Source organism: Parasteatoda tepidariorum, chromosome 5, assembly GCF_043381705.1.
Source record: "Parasteatoda tepidariorum isolate YZ-2023 chromosome 5, CAS_Ptep_4.0, whole genome shotgun sequence".
NCBI classification, from domain to species: Eukaryota; Metazoa; Arthropoda; class Arachnida; order Araneae; family Theridiidae; genus Parasteatoda; species Parasteatoda tepidariorum.
The window spans coordinates 26,245,974-26,271,491 of NC_092208.1; the positions used below are offsets into that span (position 1 = coordinate 26,245,974).

The 25,518-nt window shown below is 29.2% G+C and overlaps 1 protein-coding gene across 1 annotated transcript in view; it reads right to left on the reverse strand.

The window, feature by feature from the left end:
• LOC107452238 (diuretic hormone receptor-like) overlaps positions 1–25,518 on the reverse strand; it is a 186,923-nt gene that overhangs the window by 12,270 nt on the left and 149,135 nt on the right. Inside the window, exons 8-10 of the mRNA XM_016068585.3 lie at positions 23,847–23,997; positions 8,790–8,871; positions 5,665–5,731 (exon numbers count right to left, since the gene is read on the reverse strand). Coding sequence (XP_015924071.1) covers positions 5,665–5,731; positions 8,790–8,871; positions 23,847–23,997 — 300 coding nt within the window. The remainder of the gene's footprint in view (positions 1–5,664; positions 5,732–8,789; positions 8,872–23,846; positions 23,998–25,518) is intronic.

A 25,518-nucleotide genomic window follows, 5' to 3' on the forward strand; every position in this document is an offset into this window, starting at 1 on the left:
TAATGAAAGATCAAAAGCTTGATCCTGAGCAAGGACAAAAACTCTAAACACCAGAAGTACAAATTTAAACAAAATTGGCCGAACAGTTCTCAAGAAATTAAGATTTTAAACATACGTCTTGTAAAATTTTGTAACTCAGAGACTACTCAACCGATCTCGTTAATATTTTTTGCTTTGATATATAAAATTACATACTTAAAAATGCTGTAAAAATTTTTATTATAATTTAAAATTTATATGACAATTATTAAAAGATATAGTAATAATAATTAATAATTTTTAAAAAAATATTTTCTTCATGGAATTAGTATCTGATAAACAAATTTTATTATTTGTGTGGATCCCCTTAACATTGTTTTTTGAATCTCTGACGTCGCCAAGGGAAATAAAAAAGCCACAGATTAAGTGCCTTACACTTGAAGAAATGCGACGATTTTAAACTATATATATCATCTTGTCGTGAAGAATTATCGGGGCATTAGAACGGACAAATAGCTGATATATTTTTCAAAATATTAAACTTTTTTAAAAATTGCCAATTTGGTGACATTTTTCTACATAGATGAAAATTATCTAAATCACCGCTTTATTCTCAGTTTTCAAAATTTTTTATGAGCCCTGGTCAGGCAGCACTGGAATAAGTTTTTAAGCCACTTTGACCACAAACGCTTTTTATTTACACAAACATGTGACTAAAAGCTTTTCTAGAAGCTGCTAAGAATATTGACGTTTTGCGCCATTTTCAAAATAAGTATAGACAGCGCTGGTTTTAGATACGCTAAACTTGGCCTAACAATCGTTAGTAACTGTCACAAACTCATAGCAGTTATAAAAATAGCATATTATTTACAAAAAAAAAGCATAATTCCATATGATGACGGAGCCTTCAAATATCAGCCTTGTAGCGAAATATGCAAAACTTAAAATTAAGAAAAGGGGAGCCAAACTTTTGAATAATCTCCTGTACAAATTATAGGGATCATATCTTTTAGATTAGGGCTTACCTATATTTTGAGAGCCAAAAATTCAAATCCAACGGAAAAAAATTTCTGTTTACACAAAGAAAATCGTGTCTGATTATACATGAAATATGCTTGTGATCTTATTAACATAAAATATCATCTGTGCTAATTAAGCAGCATATTCAATGTGAGGCCCTCGAACTATTAAGATTGCACCTTACTTAAAAATCCAATCATTAAATTAGAAGTTATACCGGGAGTTCACTTTTTTTTGTTTTGAGCTCTATACATTAATAATTATAAAATATGAGAAATTTTAAATTATGAAATAATAAATATAAAATACCAAAATATACTAAACTAAAAAATAAGCAAGCACGTTATTTTAAAGCCATTTTAATGAAAAAAAGTACCCTATTTTTTTAAAGCAGAATTTTTCTGAATAATTCAGTGGTTCACTAGTGGCCAGAGATCTAGCAATTGCCCCCTTCTTTATCCATGGAATTAATTTTTTGACACACATTTTACTCTTTTTTTCGAAATTTTTAAGAAATAAAATCATTGTTTATTCTGTGAGATATGCCATTTGAGTCCTAAAGGCAACTAAACTCTTATATATTCTAAGTAAATAATTATAGTTCATTATTAATATCAATGTTAAAGCAATATGATATAAAAATTAAAGAAAGAGTTTGAAGACAAAATGAAACTAAAATAGCTTATAGTTATTAATGAAATTTTTATCATAACATTGCTAAGAATTAAATTCAAAAACTGAAACGATTTATTTAAAAATTGAAGATAATCTTCTAATAAAAAATATGAAAACACGTATAAATAACAGTTAGCTTTTGCATATAGTAATATTGCTAGAAGAGAAAAATATAACTTAAAATATTCGGTGTTTTATGATAAACAAGAACATATTTCTTTCCATTGTGACATAAAACAAGAAGACTATCGAAAAAATATGGAATTTCTTCTTGGAAGAAGGTAAGAAGCTTTTCTGCTTTTTTGCGGTGGGGGTTCGTGAAAATAGATCTATCTCTATCAATCTTTATCCATCTATAGATTTTGTGGCGTTAGATATCACTTATCATTGGGTAGTATCAATCGGTAGTTTATTATGTTAACAATTTATATTGAGACACATTTTTATACCACTATGAGGATCCGCTTCCTGCTCGCTCCACTCACAAACCTACGTCATTAATTCTCATTCCTCATTGATATATCCTCATTGATAACATTCTCATTGATGATATTCTTCAAAAAAAAAAACCTCTTGTTTAAATTATAATACAACATGCTTAGAATTGAAATTTAATGTTCTGATAAGCACATTAAATTTCAACTCTCTAGTCATACTTCAACATACAGTAGATGAACACATATTTTCCCTCTTCTAGTTTAACAATTAAGTGAACAAAATTTTTTGCATTCAATATAAAACTTATTTACCAAAGGGTACTATGTAAGTTCCACGTAATTATTTCTTAGGGTACAATATAGTTTAGAATGGAATCTTTGCAGTGGAGCTTTCACATAAATACAACGTTTTTGATTAAAGAAAAATAATTAAAAAAAATTTCACTTATTATTTAGTTTTTTTAATTAAATTTCTTGTTAAATTATTTAAAAATAAAAGAAATTGATTTGTAGGTAATAAAAAAATCTTAGGCAGTATCAAACTAAATAATTTATTTTCTTCTTTATATGAAAAGTTATAAAATAAAAAGAATGGACGGTCCATGAGAAAATTTAATTTAAAAGAAAATATAATTTATTTTTTAATTGTACGTTTCGTTTTTAATTATTTACTTTAAAATACTCTAGAAATTTAATTAAAATACTGGATTCTAAAATGTAAGAAATTCTAATTGTAAGAAGGTGCAAAAGCAATTAAAAGTAAAATAAAAATAAATTACATTTAATTTTTTTGCCTTCAATATAATAATCAAGCAGTAGAGTTTTTTTTTTTTTTTTTACTTTGCCAATTACAAATTAATAGTTGTTTGCCTTTGAAGACATTTTAGGATGAATATCATTCATAAATATTTGCGAAAATTATTTATCTATCTATCCATCTACATACATAATGAAAAATTATTAACAATTAATTAAATATCCACTTTTAAATCATATTTTTAAATATCTTTTAACTTTTTTCATTAACTTTCGAACCTTTAGTAAATATTAAAGCTCATCAAAAGAATAAAAGTTTCATATAAAATATTTTCTGTAACTCTTTCCAAAAATAAGCTCAAAAAATAAATGAAGCATAGATATTTTTTCTATCAAATAATCATTATGATTTCCTTTTTGAAAGAAAAACTCAATCGAGTCTTTTTATTCGGGTAAAACCTTTATCCGGTAGACTTTTCATCCTATGAAGCATTTCTTAATGGGTCGAAACACAATATGGGTTTTTAAGTCAACGTAAGAGGTTTTTTTGTAGATTCATCTTTCAACTAAAAAATAATAATTTTTTTTGACTCAGTACTTCAAACTTTTTTCGAAAAAGAAAAAAAATTCCAAGTGCTTCATTTAATATATCGTACTTATTTCTACTTCCAAATGTGATAAAGACTATTTTCTCACAGAAAAAAAAAATGAAAATTTTTTTATTAGAAGTAAACTTAAGGAAAAACACAATTTTTTTTCTTCAAATATACATTTTAAACTTAAAACTGATGCAATACTATATCACTTTAAATCTTTCATTAATAACTTTTTTTCCAGGCGTTAATAAAAATAACTTGTTGACTTATTTATATTTATATNCTTGTTGGACTTATCAGTCTCTTCATAGTTTAATTAAAATGTATTCAAAACAAAAGGAAAGGATAAAATAAAATAAAGGAAATGGAGGAAAAACAAAAGAGATAAATATTTTGATTATCGTGGCTAGATTCATCAAATTAAAGATGAAAAATCGTGGCTAGATTCATCAAATTAAAGATGAAAAAAATGCAGCTTCATGTAATTAGAGCTTATTGAAAATACAATTTTTTTTATAGTATTCTCAAATTTAACTAAACAGGTTGCTTCATTTGCGTTTTGCATATCAAGCGATACTTTATTAAGGACAAGGAGACAATTAACTAGATAATTATTAGTTTTCTGATTCGGGGTTCTTTACAATTAAAAAATGTCACAAGCCGTGAATGCTTACAGAGTAACTCTTAAAGATAAATTGCACAGAAAATTTTCAACAAACAAAATACAATTTAGAGATATTTGTATATTTTGGAAAAGGCATAATAGAAATTATTTTTTTTTACTAAATATGAAATTAATAAATAATTCTTGTATTAATTATTAATTTATAATTACTTGTTCATAATTAATTATTAATTAATTGAAAAATTAATTTATAATTAATTAATTGAAAAAATTAATTTATAATTAATTAATTGGAAAAAAATTAATTAGTAATTAATCAATTGAAAAAAGCTTTTTTTTTTAAAAAAAGCTTTTTTTCCTTGATATTTTTAAGGGCATATTAGATCATTTAAAAACGGATTTAACATTTGTTTCTATTTAGAGTATACTTAGTATATCTCTCTGTATTAAAAAATAAGGGCAGCCGTTGACGCTGTTCTGGGAGTTCAATTTAACGCTATATTTTGATTTATTGCCCAAAAACTATAAGACTTAAGCTTTTGAAATTACTTTGGTGTATCGAAAAGTGTACAGGAATTATGGTGAAATAAAAAATAGCATTCGATAATTTGTTCGAGAATTATTAACATTTAAAATTGTTGAAAAAATACCCTACGGCCGCTCTACACGCAGTAGGAATGCAACTACAGAGTTCATATTTGACATGATCAAAGGTCACATTTGTTAATGAACTTAACACCGAGTTTGTATTTCCAAACTTCCAATTTGCTTCAAAATTATTGAAATTTTAAATGTCTTTTCTAAAAAAAAATTCTCAATTTTTTGCTATACGTTACATTTTGCTTTAACTACTCAAAATCTAAAAGACTTAAAATTAGAAAAATGTGTAGACAAGTGTACAAAGAGTTCGATGAAATAAAAAAAAACTTACGTTTCTATTGTTAGTTCGAGATTTATTAAGAAGTTCTCTAGATATGGCGACACAAGCAAAAAGTGAAATTTACATTAACGGGTCAAAACTTTCGATCACTCTCCTTGTCAAATCATTGGTAATAATTCAGAGAAAATACATATTTTGTTCGATTTCGCAACATAATATTGCATACATAAATATATAATATAATAGTATTATTTATTTATGTATGCATATATAACATAATGCATATATTATAACATATGCATATATTGTAACATTGTGTTGCAATATTATAACATAATATTGCAACAACACATATGTAACAACAACAAAGATTAATTGCGCAAATTATTTTGAATATTTGAAGTTAAGCTTTTAAACCATTAAGACTGAGTATAAATCCGATCAATAGATTAAAAGTTATTCCGGATGTTCGTTCCTTTTTCTTTTGCGAGCAATCTACAGCGTACTTGTGTTTTGTCTGATTTTTTAATTCAGTTCACAGAAGTAAAAATACAGCTGTGTTAGAGATAAATGTGTCGTTGTTTGCGCATCACCCGTATGTATTGTCAGATTTCGGAAGACCATCATTCTAAATAAATTTTCCTTTCTGGCATTTAAAATTTATTCAAAAATTAGAAATATTCCAAATTTACTTACTAATAAAACGAGAAGGACCGGACTGATAAATATGTAATCATAATAATCTCTTGTCTGCCATGGACAGCTGAAAGAAAACTAAATTTAGTATTCAAAACTACATGAAATAGTTATATTTATAATTTAAAGAAAATTTATATTATGCATTGTAATCTCTAACGATTTCTCATTAGATTTCTAATTCAGCTATTAAACTATGTTATATGACTAAAACTAGTTATATATATTTCAAAAAAATTTAAGTTATATAAGATGTTTGAAATTTGTCACTCAAATGAGCAAATTTTCAGTCCAATTTTTAAATTTTATCTTCAAGTTTTAGTTTTTTAAAATGCAAATATTGAAGTTCCGGATTAATGAGAAGAATCTTAAATAAAAATAATTCCTTTAAAAAAAACTTAGTCTGCTGTACGAATAAAACCTAACGACATATTTAAGGTAAAATCTGCTGAAAAAAAACGTTAACGACAAGTTTGAATGTTTTTTACTGTTCTTTAGATGAAATTCTGGGAGTCTTTATGCTTGAAATGCTTGATTACTGTATCAGAACCGAAATGGCCCCTCACGTACTGATTTTGTACGAGAAAAGTCGCCAATCTACTATTCTCGAATATTTCGCTTTAAAATGCCTCTAGAGCTTCGAAACTTCGAGAATAAGACTTTGCTAATTTGATGAGACTGCCTTTCTGTTGTTTGCAAGTTGTTATTGTTGAGTGTTGTTAAAATACTTAAAGTCCCCAAGCTTAAATGGAGTTTTGAATTTTTCATATTGCACAGTGTAACTTATAATTTTTAATTTTATTCATAACTAAATAATTATTCCACGAAAAGCAAAATAAATTTCATACATTATGCTTTCAAAAATGCATAAAAAGAAAACTATGGCAATTGAGACTTTGGATACTTTCTTTTATAGATAGAATTGGGTACTTGCACTTCACGAAGAAGGAGATCATTTATATCCAGACATGTGATCTCTTGGATGCTTTGCGCATGCTCACGGATAAAAGTGTAAACGGAATTTTTCCCGAGCTAAATTTGTAATATTATATAATTATCTACTTGTAGGGGAGATAATTTGTTTACTATCAAAGCAAACAGATAATTTTATAATATCATAAACTGATCTAGAGAAAATTTCGTTTACACTTGGGCTCCGTGAGCATGCGCAATAGCATTGATGCCCACACTACGTCACTTGCAGGCATCCTATTTCTATTAATACTGTTATCAACGAAAAATACTTTTCGATGATCTGAACTTGAACCAGACGATATTATAATAAAAATGACTTACATAAGATTGCAACTTAGAATAATCCCTTTAGTCTTATGTCACTTAACATACGAAACAATGTGTTTGATTTCAACGTTCTTTCCTAGGGGCATTCCTCTTATGGCTTTTCAAAACTTTTCATAGATATAGTCTCACAAAAATAGACAAAATATGCTCCAAGAAAGTTTTTGTGCGATGAAAGCTTTCTTTCTTTTCTTTTTCCTTGTCACAAAAAGGTACTATGAGGTTGCATTAGGGAAAAAAGCTTTCTTACGGAAGAACGAAAATTTCATGGATTAGATCTATTTCATATTTTTTCCAAGCATACGTACTATATCTAATTTAATTATAACTATAAAATATAGCAATTGTAATAAAAAAAATTAGTTCTAAAGTTTTTCTATACGTATATAAAACAATAATATTGTGTAAAGAATTTTTTATTCATGGTGGAAAAATGTATTGTATATACAGTTTTAAATAAGACTTGAGGTATTAAGATGGAACTGGTCAAATTCGATTACCACTTTTTTCTTTTTAGAATGCCTCAAAGTTCAAAACTATCTCTAACAAGATATTAATCAATAATAACTCATAAAGACTAAAAATATTTATTATTTCAGTATTTTTTTAAAAATTAGAAACTCTGAAATGATGAAAATGCAATTATAACAAGCTCTCACCTGCTACGAATGGTTTCATGATAAACGGCTTACGTAAGTATATTTATTGATGTACTAAATTAGTAAAATTCAACGTATTTCGTAACAACATACACGAGTTTTAAGTTCAATTCAAACAAAACTAGTGTACCAATTATAAGTTACGGCAAGTAATTGCCTGATCTAATAACGTTTGAAAATACTATTTGGATTTCAAACCCATCTAATTAGTTTAGAAGTAACCATTATCTGTTTTTGACATCTTTAAAGCTTGTTCCTTTAGCAAATTTGTCAGTTTTGGAAGGAAAAAAAGAGTCTGCAAAGGATTTGTCGTAAAATGGTAAATAATTCATTTCCACAATTTCCGAAAACAAATTTTGCTAATGGAACAAGGTATTAGGTCACTAAGAAAATCCCATCGCTAGAATTGAAGAGCATTCCAAAGCATTCCAAAAGAGGAATATAACTTCAGAAAACAAACGAATTTCGCTAATGGAGCAAGGAGGCAGAGATAGCCTGGCTGGTAGAGCACTGGGCCCATGTCGAAGAGCTGGTGGATTCCATCCCCGCCGCCGAAGATCCCCGTGTAGTAAATAGTGACAGATGCACGTTAAATCTTTTGGATCACAAAGTCCTCTATGTTCCCATAACAAATCAATACCTCTGGGGGTACTGATCCAGGAGCTCCCTTGTCTTCAGGATTGGGATCAAAATTACAAGGATACTGAGTTGTACCGTTGGTAGTCGTAAGCCCAGAATCGGGTGGGCTGTTCAAAAACAGTTATAAAATAAAATAAAATAATGGAGCAAGGTACAAGATTGTTGAAGTCATTAGGAATACCCCATCGTTAGAATTGAAGAACATTTCGAACGAGGAACACAACTTCAGAAAACAAACAAATTATTCTAATTGAGCAAAGTAAAAAGATGTCGAAGTTCCTAAGAAAATTCCATCGTTACAACTGAAGAACATTCCTCATGAGGATTTTTAAAGTTGTTTCAGATTCTGAAACTTTTATATTTAAGTACAGAAGTACATGATGACAAGTGAAGGCGGCTTCGCAACATATTAAATTGATACTTAATTCACATTATACTTTCAGATGTTATTATAACAGACCTGCGAATTAATAGAAGCATTCTGCAGTTCGTTAAAAAAGTAAATGGAAGAATTTCGAAAAAACTTACCCTTGGGGTGCAAGTGAATCAATAGTATGTCCAAAGTGGCCTTTTACAATGGCCCACGTTGCTGCTATCAAAGCTGGAAAAACTAAAAGAGAACGGAATTATAATGATACAATTTACAAAAGTTTATGTCTTTTTAGTAAATTTTTTATAAACATTTAAAAACAATTTTGAGCCTCTGATAATTTCACCCCTGCGATATTTTCAGTGCTAATGATAGCACTCTTTATAATGCCAAAATTATCATCGGTTTTTGTTAGCTACATTATTTGTGCTCTAAAGTTATGCTATTAGTTGATTTTTAAATTTTTTAATACGTTAAAACTGATTTGTTATGTGAAAAAGTATTAAGTTTGAAATGTGTGTTTTAAGCACAGCACCGTCAAAGGGTTTAGCAAAATTCCAAGCAGCTACCATGAAATTCATTAAACGATTTTTTGTTCTGCCTTCAATTTGATTAGAATTACTAAATCATTTTAATGCATTCATTTACCACAATTAAACAGCCAATCAGGTTCAATACCCGCGCATGACGTCACTTGCAGGTACCTAATTATTAATATTAAAAATTTTAAAATTAAAAAAAAAATTACTGATTCAAATAAATTTTTACAGTTTTATGTACGGAGAATGAAGATCTATTCTTTCGAAGCACGGTTTGAAATAAAATACAATAAAATATTATTTAAAATAAATGTTTACAGTTTTATCTACAGCAAGTAAAAATTGCAATTTTTAGAACATGATTATCACTTCAAATTTAGATTTTTGTTCATTAATGTTGAAATTAAAGTGAATACTGCATTCACATTTCTTATTATAATAAGAACCATGCAATTGTGCTAAAAATCGAACAATTTTTACTAAAAATTTAAAAATAATTTGCTGTCCAAAGTGTGTCAGGATATGCGCTATTTTATTTAACAGTATAATTTAAAAATTGGGTACTTGTAACTCGAGAAGAAGAAGAGGAAGACAGCTGAAACCAGCTAGTTATGCATAAACAAGTTGGCGTGTTAATGTTACGGCTATTAGATTTGGTTTATTATCACGCTGGATCAATTTTCGGATCAGATTTAATTGGGTACCTGAAAGCGACGTCACACATGCGTTTCGAGCCGGATTGGCTGCTGAATTGTGGCTTAAATAAATCTAATGTCTCTTGCAGGAGCGAATTGAAAACTGGAAAAAGTTATGAAAACGATCATGAAATCGTTTTCTGAAATAGTTCTTTTTCTCACAAAATAAAATACTAAATCTTATGATTTTGAGGTAAATCAAGCTACTTTTAAGACAATAAAGAATTTTTATAATTTTGTTTCACTTGAATATGTTAAATAATTTTAAATTTCGCAGACACTGAAAGATAATAAAAGTCTATTTCTTATAGAAAATGAGAATTTAGAATTATTTTGTATTTCATCTTTTGCGAAAAATGATTCTATGAAATTAATTTTATTTACCTCTACTGAGAAATATTAAAACATAAGGAGAGTAGTACTTTAAGGAGATATTTAAATACAAACTTTGGGTGTTAGTTGAAGGAATTTAGCACTCATTTTTCACAAAAATTACACAAACTCGATTTGTTATATGAGCAAAATTATAGACACAATTGGCTAGCATTTATCATGACTCAAGTATAGGTCTCCTATCACGAGCTAGTGGGTGCAGAGTTAAGAGTAAAGTGAACCATTAGAGTTTATTCTTGCTATTCTTGCTATTATTGTAAAGTCAAAGAGACAGATAAACGGAGAAGCATTTATCATGACTCAAGTATAGGTCTCCTATCACGAGCTGGTGGGTGCAGAGTTAAGAGTAAAGTGAACCATTAGAGTTTATTCTTGCTATTCTTGCTATTATTGTAAAGTCAAAGAGACAGATAAACGGAGAAGCATTTATCATGACTCAAGTATAGGTCTCCTATCACGAGCTGGTGGGTGCAGCTCGTGATAGGAGACCTATTAAGTTTATTAAACTTAATAGATCTCCTATCACGAGCATTAGATCTCCTATCACGAGCATTTTAGTTTATTTACCTCAGTAGATCTACTGAGGTAAATAAACTTATGAAATTAAGTTCATTTACCTCTACTGAGAAACATTTAAAACATAAGGAGACTAATACTTTAAGGACATATTTAAATACAAACTTTGTGTGTTAGTTGAAGGAATTTAGCACTCATTTTTCACAAAAATTACACAAACACGAATTGTTATATTAGCAAAATTACAGACTTAATTGGCTAGCATTTATCATGGCTCAAGTATAGATCTCCTATCAAGAGTTGGTGGATGCAGAGTTAGAGTAAAGTGAACCATTAGAGTTTATTCTTGCTATTTAGGGGAAGTCAAAGAGACAGAAAAACGGAGAAGCATTTATCATGACTCAAGTATAGGTCTCCTATCACGAGCTGGTGGGTGCAGAGTTAGAGTAAAGTGAACCATTAGAGTTTATTCTTGCTATTTAGGAGAAGTCAAAGAGACAGAAAAACGGAGAATCGGGGGATAGCGAATATAAACACTTTGTTTAGTATATTATAGAAAAGAAATTAAAAGTTATACTTCAGTAACAGTACATTCAGTAACAGTTCAGTAACAGTACATTCAGTACGAATAGATTAAAAGTTATACTTCAGTAACCATACATTATTCTCAGATTATATTTTTTCTATCCTTTTATTGCTTTTAACATAAAAAAAAAGAACAAAATATCTTAAAAAAAGAAATCTATTTTCATTCATTTATTAATAATGTCTCTTTCCAGATTTATAATAAACTGGTTAAAACTCAAATTCCTTATATGTTCAATTTACAGTACAAAATTTATCATTTGGCTGAATAGATGCCGTGATCCCTTTTGTCATCTAAAAAAAAAATTCCAATATACGATTGTAGTGAATCTACTATCCTTGATTTTTCAATACCAGCCAGACAGAAAAATGGTAGTCAGAAGTTTCAATATCAGTCAGAAGGATGTGACATACCAAGTTCAGGCACTTTTAAAATTGACTCCTTATATTCTTTGTCCTTATGGTGCTGTCCCATATGTTGTCAATTTCGACCCGATACCTTTTCCGTTCTTCGCCAAAAAGAAATTCTTTTCTTTCTATGTGTGGTTTCTTTCGATCGTTTAGGCTTGCCATTATTTTTGTCCCTCTTCTTTATATTGATGTAAGAAATGCTTCTGAAATAAGCCAAATATCTTACTCAATCTAGATATTGGTGAAAGCTTGAAGGTAAGTGCCCTTTTTGTGGAAAATGATTCAAAATGATTCAATCCTCTTTCGGCTAGGAAGATTGGTTTTGTTAAATAGTAAGGAAAAAAAGCAGAATCCAATGCCTTTAAGCGGTAAATATATATTTTACATTGTTTCATTTAACAAAAAATTTCATAAGAAATGGAGAAAAAAAGGAACTTTTTCCCTATATATATATATATGAGAAAAAAAGTATGGTCAAAACTACTATTCTAGCTCTATGGCAACACCAAACAGCTCTTTGGTAATGATTTTTATAAAATTAACGATAAAATAGTGTTTTATTACATATGCGATAAAATTTGGTAAATGTGTTAAAATTTCATCATGATGCCCTAGAGCATGACAAAAACGCTATTTGTTCCATTAAATGTACGATTCAGTTTTGTATTTTTAACTAAATATGTGATAATAAGATTTTTATAAAAATAGATTGATTGTATGAAGAATATGGAGAAAACGGACGCAAATGGAGAAAAAGAAATTAATCCTTAACACACTCAATGAGCAATAAAATATAGATATTATTTTATTACCTGCCTGCGGTTTGTGATAATCGTGGTTTTTGCGTAAGTCTTTATGCTTCGAAAAAATATTAATGAAAAACTAAAAGCTAAAAATATTATTTACTTTTATTTTTATTTTGTGGCATTTGTTTTAAAAATAATACTTATTTTTTATACCAGGCATCCTAAAAATGGCGGATGATTTGTAGAATCAATTGAAGAATGTAGATTGAATTTGTAGAATCAATTGTCAGTTTACTGTATTCTGCTTACAGAACCAAAGGCTTTTCCTCAATCAGAAAATTCAAAGTTCAAATTCAAGATAAAATTGTGAATAATATTCAAAAGAAAATTTTAGATTTAAAATTAGATTTGTTAACAGACAGTGATGTAGACAAAAAAAACTTTAAAATATGGCATACCCTATATGCAACAACAAGGAAATGTAATTTGAGAGAAATATGTACATATAGCCGTGCAAATATTTTTAACTGGAATTGTCTGAGATGTAGCAGAACATTGCTTTATAGTTTTCCTAATCTACAGCGCCACCTATTGACATACTTTGTAACTAATTTTGAAACTATATTTAATGCAGGTTATGGCTTGGTCGACGGGAGAAAGGGAATCGGAGGAGAGAAATAATCTTCTCTTTGAAATGCGCTGTTTCTTGTTTCCATAGCAACAGACAGATAGCGACAGACTTAGATTTTGTGGTGAGGGGTGTTCTTTCCATAGACAAACTACACGTGGGTTTTTTTTCCCTTCAAAGTAAACCATTATTTTCTGTTTTACACATATCGATTTTTCCAATCATAGGTCATTTTCTAGTATCCGGAACTAAGCTCTAAAGTGGCTAGAGCTTATTTGAATGCAATTATGAATAATTTTATACTTTTCGTGAAGAAATATGAAATCTAGATCTTAGATGTCTAAAATAATCTCGTTTAAAATAAACAATGTCTCTGTTTATTATAAGGATATCCAGCAAAAAGTATTTTTTATAAATTGTATATTTTTCCAATAATTTCGATAAAAAGAAATCAAACGATTTTCTAAACAGTTATTCATAAGAATAGCATGAGTTTTCTAAATGTATTTGGAATTTTATTAAAACATTAAAAATAATATTCTACTACATTATATCCCTTCATTTATAATTGAGAAGATAAAATTGAAGAAACCTTAAATATTATATTCCTTAACATTTTAATTCCTCATTTTGAAAAATGCATAGTTATTAATGATGTGCCTAATGATTTCAGAGATCGAATGTCATGGGAACAGAAATTACTAGAAAAGTTATTAAAGTTCGACATTTTAAATGTATTCAAATAATTAATATGCATACAGGGACTGAAACATAAATGATACTTTTGGAACTTAAAACTGATCAGAAGAAATTGAAAATGTGTACATTTGTGAAAACTGCTTCAGGGATACGACGATATTTTCTTTAATTTGAGAGAAAACATTTTATTTCTTAAATTTTAGTATGTTTGTGGATTTTTAATAATAATGTTTTAGGTTGATTGTTTATTCCGTAGTTAGTTTTTAATCTAAAAACATTTCTAAATTACCACGGGTAACAGTTTTTTTCTTTTCTTTTTTGTTGCTTTTAATTTGATTGAGATTTTTTGAACGAATTTTGGATATTTTCACTTTGCTGGCCTCAAATCTGCAATTGATTTCTTTTTCGAAGCTACAGTTTTTTTAAATGTCATTTTTAGTCTATTCTTTTGTCGAAATGTACGAGTTTAAAAACGTTACATTAATAACAGGGATTGCAAAAATGTTGTGATAAGCTTCTAGGGCACATTATCAGGATTTAAACAGTATAGGAACTCTTGCCGCCGAACATCGTCATACGCGGCAAGAGGCACTTCCCTATTATGACCTGTTCAGAAGCACACCAAGAAACATAACATGAAAGCGTCCCTAGCGGCGTATGACGAAATTTCCGGACATGGGTTCCAATGCAATTTTAATCCTGATGATGGATAGTTAGGAAAAATCATCTGGATTTAAACAACACAGAAACTCTTGCCATAGGATATCGTCGTAGGCTACCTCAATCTTTAGTCTAGGCTACCAGAGGTATTCCCTATTATGACCTGTTCAGAAGCACATAAAGAAACAGTTCACATTAAGAAAGCACCGTCAGCGACGCATGACAACAATTCTGGACATGGGTTCCTATGCAATTTTAATCCTGATGATGAGGAGTTAGGACACGGAATTAGGACATCTGGATTGAAATTGTATAGATACCCATGCCCAGAAATGTCACCTTACAACTCTAGGGGCAAGGCGTTTCCCCTGTTATGAACTGTTTCTTCGTCAATCAAAGCGAATCACAGAAACAGTGAATTTCTAAATCAACACCCTACTGAATAAGTGATTCAGTGTATTAAAATATCAAAAAATTGAATCATACATTTGGGAATAAATAAAAATGTCCAGAAATTTATAATTCGGGGCATTGTAGTCGCATTTATTATCATTTATGAAACATGTAGTCGCATTTATTATCATTTATGAAGCATGTAGTCGCATCTATTATCATTTATGAAGCATGTAGTCGCATTTATTATAATTTATGAAGCATGTAGTCGCATTTAATATCATTTATGAAGCATGTAGTCGCATTTATTATCATTTATGAAACATGTAGTCGCATTTATTATCATTTATGAAGCATGTAGTCGCATCTATTATCATTTATGAAACATGTATTTTAATTTATGAAGCTTACAGGATAGAACGACCGCCTTCTAATGAGGTGAACGGGGTTCAAATCCTAGCGATGGCTAGTTGATTCCAATTCTGCACCCGACTCGCACTAACTACAGTGCAGTCGTGATCTATCATCATTAGTAGACGGATCATGAGTTAGAGTCACTTTTGAAATCAGACTATTAACCGTGGCAGGTTTTCGTGTTTCCCTCTCCATTTAACGCAAATGCGGGTTAGCTCCCTCAAAAAGTCCTCTCCACGAGGGCAAATGTCTCCCAATATTTAAACCAGGAGTTCCCTTGTCTTCTGGATTGGGTGCAAAATTAAAAGGCTACGGAGTTGAAAATTGGTTGTCGTGAACCCAAAATTGGGTCGGCTGTTCAATGACGGTTAGAAAATAAAATTTAGGCAACTTTTTAAACATAACAGTGCTCTTTACTTCAAAACATCATTAAAAATAGGGGTCACATTTAGGGTTAAAATATCAGTTTAAGACACTCTATAACTTTTTGAACAGACAAAATGTTTTATATATGGACCATGTATTTTAATTTATGCGCTTTTTAAAGTCAGTAGTGCTTTTCACTTACTGCAAAACATCAGTAAAAATAGGCCTCACATTTGGGGTAAAAATTACTGTCTAAGGCAACCATAACTTTTTGAAATAAATGTAAAATATTTCATGCATAAAACATGTACTTTAATTAATTACAGGTAACAGTGCTTTTTGCTTGTTGCAAACTATCAATGGGAATAGGTGCTTTTAAAGTTAAAATTGAAATTCATACCAGCCTGTAACTCCTCGAAATAAACAGAAAAATATTTAAGATATTATTTCCCCACTTTAAATCGTGCCACTATACAAACTTTCACTTTTGTAAGTGGCATTTCATGTATTTTTACAACTTATTCCAGTGAGAGATTAGATGTTTAAAATAAACATTTTTAACTTTATTTCAGAAAATGTTTAAGACAATCCGCCACAAAAAGCAAAAACAAACATCGAGGCTTTACAAAATGTAATAAAGCCAGTTTCAAACTTCTCCTAAAACTGCACGATAAAATTTGCAAACATTAAAACCGCATTCTTTATGAAAATATAAGTGCAATCACGCGAATAATAGAAATAAAAAACATTGTAAAAAGAAACATTACATGCATTGTAAATATTTCAAGCACAAAGTTCGTTAAGGTAAAATATTAGTTTAGGTAAGTTATTATTAACTTGTTGCTGAAAATTCTTCTGCGAAGGAAATAAACTTTTTATTTGTTTTCATTTAAGAAAACAAGTGTGTTATTCTTCCAAAATATTTCATAGTTCTTGAACCACTTTTTTTTTCTTTTTGTAGAATGCGTTTATTCATAATGGATAAGGAAAGTGGAATGTAAAACATACGGAACTTTTCACGTGAATAGGTTGTTATTAGATTCCTTATAACGTAATTAATTCTTTTTCGCAAAATCGAGTTTCAAATTAAACGTTTTTTAAAATCAATACTGAGCACGTATTTTCGTGAGGAATTTAAAAATAAATTTTTAAATACTTAGAAATGCATTATAAGCCAAGGATATTTTTAATTAGCATTTCAACCATTTTTTTTCCTCCAGAAAATATTTTGAAAAATATTACGTAAGATACTTTAATATTTTTCATTTTTCTAAACGATAATTTTTTCATGTAAGTATGTTTTTTTTACTAACGCATCTCAACAATTTTATATCGATTATGAGATGCTTTTTTTTATCCCGTCATGCCCCCTTTTAAAAAAAAATATTTACAGGCTTCAGTGTCACCATTTTGAAAATAAGTTTACCCCCCACACAGTAAAAAACATTCTGTCAAGTTGCCAGAAATCATTCTTATACTACTGAGAAACCGAAACCGAACCGAGACCAAAATTTCCTGTAGCTACAGAAAATATCGTTACGTATCAGATATATTCCACCGGTCAGGGTATGGTCCTCAGGGCTTCGGTAAAGAAATTTGGCATAAAAGTGACCTTTGGTTTGCAAAATGAAACAGATTTTTAAGATTTGGATTAATTTTCTAATTACTTAATTTGCGGGTGATTTTCTGAAATTTTTGAGACATCGAAAGACATCACGCTTCAAAGAATCGTCAGAGAATTTTTATTTATTTCCATCGAAGCGGGATTAAAACACAGGAATTACCTGGCCCAACACCTTAACCACCATGCAAACCGGTCGGCGACAGTTTCAATGCGTCCAATTATTTTTGCCGCTTTGATATTAAATTTATTCATATTCAAAACTGAAAAAATCTGTTTCCAGCAGATAAAATCAGTATCAAAGGTTACAGATTTTACTTGCTAGCAGAAACAATGTCTATTTTAGTAGATTACTATGAAGTTTAACCGTAAATTTCTGTAGTTTAACCGTAAATTTCTGAAGTTTAACCGTAAATTTCTGAAGTTTAACAGTAAATTTCTGTAGTTTAAGAGGACAGAAGTTAACTGTTGGAAAGTTATATATTTATGTTATTTTTTTACAGAAATTTTTTAGAGTGCATTCCATAATCAAAATTCTTAAACAAGTAGAGTATTGTCCTTTGAATTGGCAATACCTTGAACCAACGTAAATATTTTCAAATTTGCATCCATTCGAGGAAAATTTCTGCTCTAAGGATTTAAGAGCTGCAATCGAAATTGTTTCGTTAAGAGTAATTGATGCCAGTAAAAATATCAGCTGCGTAGATGACTATTTCTGGTTTTCCCAGGCATGTGCCTGGAAAGAAATATTGCTTTGATTTTCTAGTTTCTCAGCAATAATATCTATTCCAATAAGTTTGAATTGAAAAAGATACATATGAATACATATGGATACATATAAAACTTACATATGAATACAGAAGTGATAGATGTACTAAAATACCATTCCCTTTGAAATAAAATACTAAATTTTTAAGGAAAATAATTTGTTTTTGTTAGGCCTAACATAATCAAAAAAAGTTATGCTTTTTGTGTTTGGAACCAGATTTAGTATTGCACCTCGAATACATTTAAGTTATGCGCAACAGATCCAGTTAATCATAAATGTATTTCTTTGTTTACCACTTACAACATGAAAAAATTTCGATGTTAAGCTGAAAAGTTTTACTTGGCATTAATAATAGGATTATTATTTCCAATGAGCTGCACAATAATTCTTCCAGTTGAGCAGACCTAGTGTGTTCTCCAGAAGTGGTATCCACTCTTTCAGGACTACCACTAGATGGCAGTACCGAGTCTCTATTTAGATGCTAAAGTGCACTAGGAATTTAATTTTGTCGGAAATGCCAAGAACCAATAAGGCACTCCAGGGATCTTTTACATGCCGCATAATCATACGACATGGCCGCTGAGGATTTTCTGCATCCAGAAAATCCGGCGTCTGGGCCGGGGATCGAACCCGCAGACTTGGGCTCAGAAGGCCGACGACAAACCAACTGCACCACCCAGCCACTAATAGAATTAATATGATTCATTTAGCATTATAGACTTTATAGACACTCTTGAAAATTTTTGCATGAGTATTTAAGTCCAATCAAGTAACAAGTTTATAAAAAAGAGTTTGAAATGAGAGTAATCGAATGAGTAACATCCACACGAAGAAAAACAATCTAGTAACGTACAGTATGGGTTTTGGTAAAAAAACATGTGACATTTGGACATTTTTGGTAAAAAAACAACAACATACTTTTGGTAATAAAAAGCAACATATACAGTGTTTAAATCATTTATCTGATAATTTTTCTGTTCATATGGTAACGGTTTACCGGAAATTCTGGTTTGCACAATTACAGTTCTCATAACAAAATATTAAGTAAAAAATACACAAATGAAAAGTAAATTTCACCATATATATCTGAATAAGTGATTCAGTGTATTAAAATATCAAAAAATTGAATCATACATTTGGGAATNTATATATATAACGCATTGAAATAAAGCCATAATTAGTACATGAATGCCACGTTATTTAGTTTCTAATTTATGCTCCTAAATTATTTAAATTAGATTCAGTAATGATTTTTTAAGTAGGAAAATAATAGTTAACGCAAATTAGCAAAGCGTAGTTAACATAATTAATATGTAATTTGAACTAAGTCTTAATAAATTAATATAGTTTTACTTTAAATGTAAGCAATATTTTAACCAAAATTGACGGGCCCTTTTGTATGTAATTAATAAAATCATAAAAAATTACCTTTCCAAAATTCATGAACTAAATATATCCAAACAAATTTTAAATTCAGAGTTCATTTCGAGATGAAAAAGTTCGCTAAAATTCACGGTTAGAATAAACTTAAAGCATAATATCTTTATCAAGATATATTCATAAAGTAAATTGTATGATCATCACTAGATTATAATAAAATTTAATAACATTAATAAAAGAATATATAGTTTTTATGGTCATCGCATAAAAGCTGCTTTGACATTTATTTTGATCAATAAATTTTGACTAATGACTTACTCGTAATAAAGGAATAAATCATAGGTAAGATCAAAGGAAGAAGGCATAAGTATTGATTACCGTCCTTTAAAATAAGTAAGTGATGCTTAAAGGACTTAGAAATGATTTCTATTTAAAGTTTTAATAAAAATTATTAATATATTATATGAAATAAAATAGAAAAAGTAATAAAATGTTGTAATTTAAATGACGAAAGTAGAAGCGGTTGTTTTATTTATAATTAGGCTACAAATATTGCTTATTTAATATTTTTATACTTTAACATCATGCCTACATGTAATACATTAATACTTTAATATTGTGAATATAGTGTTACGATTCTTAAAATCAACTTATTATTATTTTTTATTTTATTATTTTGTTTTGTTGTTGTTGTAGTTAATTTACGTCGCACTAGAGCTGCACAATGGGCTATTGGCGACTGTCTGGGAAACATCCCTAAGGATGATCCGAAGACAAGCCATCAATCACAATTTCGATCCTCTGCAGAGGGGATGGCACCCGCGCTTCGGTAGCCCATCGACCTGCACGCGAAGTCGAGCACTTTACGGTAGAACAGTTTAACGAGGACCAATACCGCACACCCTCGGTCCCTACACAGACTGATCCAAGTGGTCACCCACCCGCACACTGATCGCAGACAGTGATGCTCGACTTCGGTGATCTGCTGGGAACCGTGTCTTATCGATCAGTCCACTGCGGGACCATTTTATTTTTGTTTAGAAATCAACCATCGATTATTATTTCGCTTTATCGAATCGATTATTATAACGATTGAAGTCGATTGTTATTTCGTTCTGAAATCAATTTGACTATACTTCTTTTCTCAGTTTTTTTTTTCACAATCTTTACAGGGAAAACATNTTTCTTTTTTGTTTTGAAAACAACCATCGATTATTATTTCGCTTTATCGAATCGATTATTATAACGATTGAAGTCGATTGTTATTTCGTTTTGAAATCAATTTGACTATACTTCTTTTCTCAGTTTTTTTTTCACAATCTTTACAGGGAAAACATTAATTAATGTTATAAGTGTTTAAAGATTTTATATTTCAAGCTCTGGGACAATTAATTGCAAATTATCACAGCTTTAAAATACTTATCAAGTTTTAACTATTAAAATTAATTCTAGCTATTTTAATATTTGTGACTAGATATTTTTACAAATTTAAACTAATAATAGCGCTCAGTTTGTTATGCGCTATTATAAATTTAAATTTGTATAAATATCATTTTACAAATTTAAATTAATAGCGTTCAGTTTGTAGAGGGCAATTCAAATTTTACATTTTCGAATCTGTCAGATACTCTAATACCCATGATAAATTGACATTATATTGATTTTTCAAAATATTAAATTAAAATACATTTAAGTTCACAACTATTAATGACACAACAAAACAGCTCAGCATTCCCGCAATATCGCGCGTAATATAATAGAAAGCCATTGTTCAGAGACAGCATGATATTTATATATCTTCGTAGTATTCCATAGGGATTCCATAACATTGATTCACAAGTCCCACGCCAGATAATATGTGATCATATCAGCGTGACAGTATCAACTTAATATCCTGTTACTTAGCATGATATTTACCGTTGGATAAACAATGATATGTTTTCAACAAATATTCTTATGTGTTCTTGTTAACGTACTACGGTGATATTATAATTTTTGTATTACTATTCACATTTCCATGCAATCGAATAATCAACTTGAATGTCAAAAAATTCAAAATAAAGATTTTTATATGATAAGGTACAGTATGCCAAGAAAATGGACTATCCTGTATAACTTTTGATCTAATGATCGGATCTTCACGTTCAAAGACTCATTCGTATTGGTTCGAGTGGGTAACCTCAAATATTCTAAATAAATAGTGCAGACGATATTTTATGCTACAAAATAAAAAAAACGTACTTTTTCTGAATAAACATACTTTTTTTTGGACGAATACGGATTTATGGTCCTTAAAATATAGGGGGTAGCTTCAATCTTGGAAATATGATCCCCATAGTTTGGCCGGGAGAGTGGTTCAAAGTTTGGACTCTTTAATGTAAATTTTACTCTCTCTGTATTTTGCCACATATCAGGAACTTTATAAGCGAATTGAAAATTTTTTTCATTCAGTTATAAAATTCGTTTATCCAAAGATAATTCCATGCAAATAATAAATTTCAGTAAATATTTATAATTTTTATGGTAGTGAAAAGATTTTGAACTGTTAAGTACACAATTTTGTGTATCATCTAGAAGTATTTAATTTTTTGAGGTAAAAATCCAAAACTTGAACGAAATCGATTGAATAGTTCATGAAAAATTGAATTTTAAATATACGACTTTTTTTAAAATTTGGTTTCTCAAAAACTATTCGACCGATTTCGTTCAAGTTTTGAATTTTACCATAATTATTTACATACTTTAAAAAATGATGTAACAATGTGTGTAACTTACTATTCAAAATTTTTCGACTATTATTAAATAAAAATTAAGAAAATATACAAATATTTATTAAATTTCCTTATTATAATTTATTATAATAATTTGAAATAATTGCGTGCAAAAAGTTTTCAATTCCCTTAAAAAATTGTCGAGATAGGGTGAAACACGCAAAAAGTAAAATTAACATCCGCAACGTAAGGGGTCCAAACTTTGGACTGCTATCCTGACCACACTACGGGGATCATATTTTGAGACTTAGAAATCTTAATATGTTGAATAAAGTTAAGCTTATTCAGAGAAAATGCGTTTTTGTGTTTGATTTCGCAACTTAAAATATCGATTGCACTAATTAATTAATTTACTCAATCTTAATAGTTCGAGGGTCATATCCTCGAACCATTAAGAAAGAGTTCTAAACTGTGAAGATCCTATCATTAGATAAAAAGTTATTCAGGGTAGTCTGTTTTCTTTGGCACAAGGTACATATTGCAATATTTTTTTCAAAAATAATCTTCAAAGATTCAACACGGATTAAAAATTCTTATAAAAAAAATCCGTACTCTATAGTAATGGAAAAAATCATAATTCTGGTTAACTGATCCAAATTATACTGTATTTAAGCCATTTATTTAGTAATTGTTCGGTTCATAAGGTAACGGTTTACCGGAAATTCTGGTCTTACTAGTTTAAGTTCTTATTATCACGCAATTAACTGAGTAAATGGTTTTTATGTTATGATCTGAGGCATTATGTTAAATTATCTATTTTTACCACATTTAAAATTTTTTTTACATATTATAAAACTATATTTTATTGTTAATTTTATCAAAATTATTAGCAAAGTAATTCAGTAAAAACTACCGACTTTTTTAGTGTTATAGAGCCAGAAATACGGTAAATTCAATCATATTCTGATAGCTTTGACTATGCTTCTTTTTTCAGTGCATTGCGCAGATAGTATTAGCTTGGTAAAGAAAATGGTCAAATTGTTTTTCTTAAAATCGAAATAGAAGCACTTATGTCGTTTTTTTTCAATTGCATGGCAGTACAGTGACCAAATAATTTTCTATTTTTATCTTATCACTTTATAATTTTCTACAAGTTACTACTACAACTAGTTACTATTTAATACAGTTATGTTATTATTTATGTCACTTGCATTTACCAGCAAGCCTGCTTATAAATTTTGAAGGCAGAGGGTGCGTTTCTAGATTTTTCAGTGGCGCCATCTTTGACCAAGAATAGGATTTTAGCCACATACTCGTCACAGTCCGTTTTACAGGGAGGACTCTATCATATTTCATTTATTCAGCCTCAGATCATTATTTTGACCTGAACCAGAAAACGATCTATCTCTAATTCAGTAACTTTAGAGGTTTTGTTACGGGAACCTGAAGGACTTTGTAACTCTGACGGTTTTAACGCACACCAGTTATCATTTAATACACTGGGATTCTTCGTCCGGTGGGATTCGAACTCGCTTTCTCATGAACACGAGCCCAACTTCCTACCAACCAAGATACTACTTTTATGCAAAAAAATATCAAGAAAACTGGAAAAAATGATTGATTATTTAACTTTTATAGAAATCAATTCTTACAAAAAATATTTTTTTTCGAACATTTTGAAACACTCACCCCATCCAATGAGAACATAAACATAAATTTTAATGTTATCCACAGTAAATGTTTTGACAACTAATATGAAGAGGTATAGGCCTTCGACAAACATCCAGAAGAAGTTGGTCCCCATAAGATATGTTAGAAAAATGGTCAAAAAGCAAGCAACCTAGGAAAAAGAAAATGAGAGTTGGAAACTTTTACAACACACTAAATTGTAATTTTCATAATGCCTTCAAATTACACATACAGGGGTGATTGTGAGCCCAATTCAAAAATCCTGAAAATTTCTCGAGTAAAATCATTAATGAAGCATTTCAAAAAATTAATTTCTTCAGAAACTTAAATCATTTTGATATTTTAAAAACATGAAATTTTAAATAAATTACATGCAGCATAATTTAAATGAATAATTACGTATAAGTTTACTTTTGTGTCTAATCACATTTATTATTCTAAAAGAAAAAATATTTACAAATGAAAAAGATTGAATTGTGCTATCCCTGTATCCACCCGATCAAAGTATGAATCAAAAAATATTTTCAGTGAACTTGAATAGGCTATAGAAGTTCACAATGTATAAATCAAAAAAGTAATTTCCGTTTTAGAGTGAAATTTTTATCCGAATATAGCTTCCATAAAATGAAATTGCTTTAAAGGAAATTAGTTTAAGATGTTTACCAGTTTCATGAAAGTGGTTAGGGAATAAATGCATTTTAAAGTTTGCCTGAATTATTAGAAGATTTAGAAATGAATAATTATGTTTCTCAGACAATGGGATAAGAAATATGACACCCTCTTGATATGCCCGCTGAAAAAAAGTAAAACCCTAGTTGTTCACAATAATTTGAATTTATTCTAATAAATTCGTTTATTAAGTCTTGATGTAATAATTTATTTTTCTTAATTTATAAACAATGAAAGATCTATTTCTATTCGTTGAAAATTAATTTTTAATAAAGTTCCATCAGACGGAATTCTTTTTCGATGACCACGCATTGAAAGTAATTATTAAGGCAGAATAATTTGTACTACAGCAATGCTAGAGAGGATTCTCAAATTGAGCGGAAACAAAAACTTATATTCTTCAATTACATTTCAAAAATAGAATTAATTTCCACTCTGTAAAATTAATTTTTAATGAGATACTTGATAATTTTAATGATAAAATTTATGTTTTGTCGATTTTGCAGTTTAAAAAGATATTGTAATAAAAGTTTTTTAGGGACTAAATTTTTTTACGAAATATTACAAGATTCTAAGTTTTTGTTTGTCGCAGATAAGGAAACCCCCAGTAGAGAAATGATACTTTCAGTGTCACGTATAAAGGAAATCTGTAATTTCCTGAGGGTGACATTTTTTAAAGTGAAATGGATATAAATCCGTGAATTGCTTAACATAATCGATCGCTGGCAATGTGAGTTCGGTGACACTGCGAACAAATATCTTAAGCGTTTTAATATTAAATAGTTCTCTAAGAAAATATTTATGTCGTTTTATTTTTTACACTGTTATAGACTTCGAAAAGAAAACTTTCGAAAAGATAAACTTTATAACTTACAGCAGCGTTATAGAACACAATACATGTTTAAAATAAATACATATAAAAGAACTTATTAACTTCCGAAGCTTTAAATCTTGAAATAATCAAATATGCATTAAGAAGCTTAAATGCATCAATATATATATA